Source organism: Tupaia chinensis, unplaced genomic scaffold (genome assembly GCF_000334495.1).
Source record: "Tupaia chinensis unplaced genomic scaffold, TupChi_1.0 Scaffold000115_1, whole genome shotgun sequence".
NCBI classification, from domain to species: domain Eukaryota; kingdom Metazoa; phylum Chordata; class Mammalia; order Scandentia; family Tupaiidae; genus Tupaia; species Tupaia belangeri.
In genome coordinates this window covers 3,970,777-3,974,699 of record NW_006159579.1, presented here as the reverse complement: position 1 = coordinate 3,974,699, position 3,923 = coordinate 3,970,777, and the positions used below count along the sequence as shown (strand labels likewise).

The 3,923-nt window shown below is 59.3% G+C and overlaps 1 protein-coding gene across 2 annotated transcripts in view; it reads right to left on the bottom strand.

The window, feature by feature from the left end:
* MYL9 (myosin light chain 9) overlaps nucleotides 1-3,917 on the bottom strand; it is a 9,731-nt gene extending 5,814 nt beyond the window's left edge. Inside the window, exons 1-2 of one of the 2 annotated variants that reach the window (XM_006144091.2) lie at nucleotides 3,909-3,917; nucleotides 626-835 (exon numbers count right to left, since the gene is read on the bottom strand). In XM_006144091.2, the coding sequence (XP_006144153.1) occupies nucleotides 626-809 (184 nt within the window). In that variant the 5' untranslated portion in view covers nucleotides 810-835; nucleotides 3,909-3,917. The other variant, XM_006144092.3, reaches the window with a different exon arrangement.
* Nucleotides 3,918-3,923: the final 6 nt, after the last annotated feature.

Below are 3,923 nucleotides of genomic sequence, written 5' to 3'. Positions count from 1 at the left end.
CACCCCCAGCCCCCCTCCCCCCAGCCAGTGTCTGGTCCAGATGTTGTCACCCGGGAGAGGGTGTGCCAGGAAGCAGGGTGAAGGCAGCTGTCTGGCGGCAGAGGCTGGCTGGGGTGTGGTCTGGGCCTCAGTTTCCCCATCTGAGCAATGACAAGTTGGATTTGACTTTTGAACTGTTTTTGCTCTAAGATCCTGATTCTGGGGAAGTCACTGGGGTCAGAGAGGCTCTCAGAGCCTGGAGTAGGTAACATTGAACGCAGAGAGGTGCTTTGGTCACCCTGCGAGGCCTCAGTTTCCCTGTCGGTACAATGGGAAGTCTGAGCAGTTCGAACTTTCACTTAGCAGATCTCTTTCTTCAAATGAGATGCTATCGGGCAGCCCAATGCACAAAGCTGCCTGCAGCAGTCCGACTCTGGAGCCAGCCTAGCTGGGCTCCAATCCTGCACTAGACCTTGGGCCAGTCCCTGAGCTGCTTAGCACCTCAGTTTCCCTGTCAGCTAAATGGAGGAAGTCATGGCAACAATCCTCTAGCGTGGGGGCCATGCATCTCACTACACAGGACGTGAGGCGAACAGCCTCTGCTGGGGCCCCTTACCCACGCCCTCCCACTCCCGTCCCGGCTCACCCAGTGAGGCCAGCATGTCGTGTAGGTCCTCCTTGTCGATGAAGCCATCACGGTTCTGGTCGATCATGTTGAAAGCCTCCTTAAACTCCTGGATCTGGGACTGATCAAACATCGCAAAGACATTGGATGTGGCCCGCTGTGGCCGCTTCTTGGTGGTCTTGGCCTTGGCCCGCTTGCTGGACATCTTGGCTTCAGGGGGGCGGGGTTTCCCTGCAGAAAGCAGGTGACAAGCATGTAAGTCTGGGCCAGGGACTCCTCCTGCCTCCGCCAGACTGGCTTTCAGCTCCTGGGTCTGGCATTCAAGGCCACCCACGGGCTTGGGGCTCCTGCCACCCGGTTCTCCACCACAGCGGACAAGCGTGGGCTCTGTGTGCTCTTGAACAACTTCCTCTGCCTCTTGAGCCTGTGCTCCCTGGGAATGGGGCCATGAGGAGTGCCGAAGTGACTTGGTGCCGAAGCCAGAGCTGGGTGTGGAGTACGCTGTTTTGGCTGTCACTGTTTAGGTAAAACACTTAGGATCGGGCCTAGGGCCAACCACGGCTGTGGTTTCACCGCTTAACCTCTAGTGGCATTTGCACTGTCCATTTATCTCGCCAAGCAACCAGGTGGGCCCCCATGGGGGAGGCAGTCAGGGCTGTGCCTGGGCTGCCTTCCAGCTCCCTGGCCCCGTGGGAAGGAGCTGGATCAGCAGCCCTGCCTTCCTGACATTCCTGGGCCTCCTCGGCCGTCTTCTTTATCCCTTTGTGCTGCTGTTCTTGCTCTCATCTTCTCTCGGAAGGTTCTGGGCAGTCTACACCCCACCTGCACATCTCAGGGAGCTCAAGCAGCCTCTGGTGGGTGATGGATTGACCCTATGTCCTATTTCTCCTTCAGTCCCCAGTGCTTATGAGGTGTGCAGCTCCCCTAGGCTGAGAACCCCAGTTCTTGGTCCCCCTTTCCAGACCTGGCATCCTCTTGTTCACACCCAGACCTACACCTGTCACTTTGAAGCCCTCAAAGATTCTTGCTGCTCCCCGCCACTCCACCCTGAGCAAGTCTAGGCCTCTTGGTGTGGCATTAGAGACCCTCCATGGCCACTGCCTGGGTCCCTCTGCCTGTTCCCAGCTGCACCCAGACTTTCCTTCTTGGCTCCTCTTCTCTATCACCTCAGAGAGCTGTTACCCCATGCTGACAGGAAACACTGAAAGGACTTTCCCTCCCTCACCCTCATGGCAGCACGACCCACCGATGCACACCAATCGCAGCAGCACACGCTCACGTGTTTCAGTGAATGACCGGATGAGGGCAACCACGGCCCGCACTGTGCAAACGGAGAAACCGAGGCCAAGCATGGGACCCCTTCCTTGAACCTTTGTCACTACTTGGGACGTGTACCTGAAGACCTAGTACTTACTCCCCCTGGGCTGGGGCAGCAGGGGGTCTGGCTGAGGCCCCAGGACTGCCCCCCTTTCCTCGCCCTGAGTCCCATGATCCAGAATCCTGGAGAAGCATTCTCTACCTATGCTGCCAGATTTTCACCCTGAATCGTGCTCCCAGAGCTGCTTCTGGGCTTTCCTCCCATGACTCTGCTGAGGTCACTCCTGGCCCTTAGGCTTCGAGATCTTAAACCCTGTGCTACCTCCTGACCAGCCCTGGCCACAGCATCCCGTGGACTGACAGAAGTGGCCTCAGTGTTTCTCGGGTGGTTGAGGCTGGGCAGTCAGAAGCCCTTCTCACCTGTGGCATGGGTGGGGGTCGGGAGCTGTGCGGGCAGGAAGTGCTGCCATCCCTGGGGGCTTCCACCCGATCCCTCCCTGAGCCCAGTCTGCTCCGGGAACTTGGGCTCATGGCACTCCCACAAGCCTGCCCACAGAGCAGAAGTCCATTGTGCCCGGCAGGGACTGTGATGGTCACCACTGTCACCACCACCCTCCTGTCTGCAAATCTGGAGGGCAACAGGGACAGGCTCGCCCACCACTCGCTGAGCCCAGCTGGGTCCTCTGTCTCTGTGGCCACCTTGTCCCACCCTCTTCTTTCATGGAGTTGAGAGCACTGCTTTGGAGGACTTGTGCAAGGACGCCATGTCCAGCCCAACGATCTAGATAGGAGAGGATGGACTGGTGTCCCCATGGTGCAGTTAGAAGGGAGGTAGTGTGCCCATGAGCCAACTGGAAGCCAGGACCCTGGGCAAGGTTGGGTTGGTGGGTGGCAAACTTGGCCCCCGGTGCCCTTGAGGCTTGAACAAAGGAAATATCGATGAGGCTCACAAAGAGACTGCGGGCTTTGTGTACCCAGAGGGGTTTTTTGGGCTCAGCTGAGGGGCTGGCGTCAGGACTAGGCTGCTGTTAGTCCTGGAGCCATGGCCCTCCACCAGACATGGCCAGGACTTGGCCAGACTGTGACTAGATGCCCCTCCCTTTACTGGTGTCTGAAATCCCAGCAAAGAGCAAAGACTGGGGCTGAAGTAGGGCCAGCCCTGTGCCCCCTAACCTCCCAGTCTCCACAGCTGGGTGGCTGTAGCCCACCTCATCTGAGGCTGTTACCCGCCCTTCCCTGAGAGCTGCAGAGCCCTAGGAGGGCTGGTAGGGGCAGGGACCATGTACTGTAGCCCTTGGTCCTTGTCTAGCCCTTGAGAGGAGTCCCTTAGGGCTCTTGGCAGACCTTTCCCACCCAAGGCAGATGGGCGAGTGGCTTGGAGAGGGGCGAGGTGGGTGGCACGCAGCAGCTGGTGTGCGTGTGTGTGTGCGTGTGTGTGTGTGTGTGTGTGTGTGAGGGTGTGAGGGTGGCTGTCCCCTGGTCTCCATCCCTGTCTCCTGACCAGAGTGTGGAGATGGGAGGAGGGACACAGGTGCTCAGGAGGGGGTGGGCCAATGGGGGCTGCCGTCCTCCTCTGTGACACACGTGGGTAAATGCGGTCAGGGAGCTCTGGCAGTCACAACCCTCTCCTCTGCACCCTGCACCCAGGCAGCTCGCAGCTCTGGGCTTGGCCTCTCTTAACTCCTTAGCAAAAGGGCAGCAGAGCCTGGTCATCTCCTCCCCTTGCCAAAGGACCGCTGGTTCTCTGAACCAGGAACGGTCTGGCACCTGTCCAGACCCAAACCAGAATCCCGGTAGGACTCCAGCAACCCGCAGCCTCAGACCACAGTGCAGTCCATGCTCACCAGACCCTCTGACATCCGGTTGCGAGGGGGCTGTCCAGTTCCTCTGGCGGGGGGGTCGGGCTCAGACCACCTGAGTCTCCAACCCCTGACCCTCAGACCACCTGCTCTGGAAACCCTGACCCCGGCCCTGGGTGGGCTCCCACCTGGTGCGGAGAAGG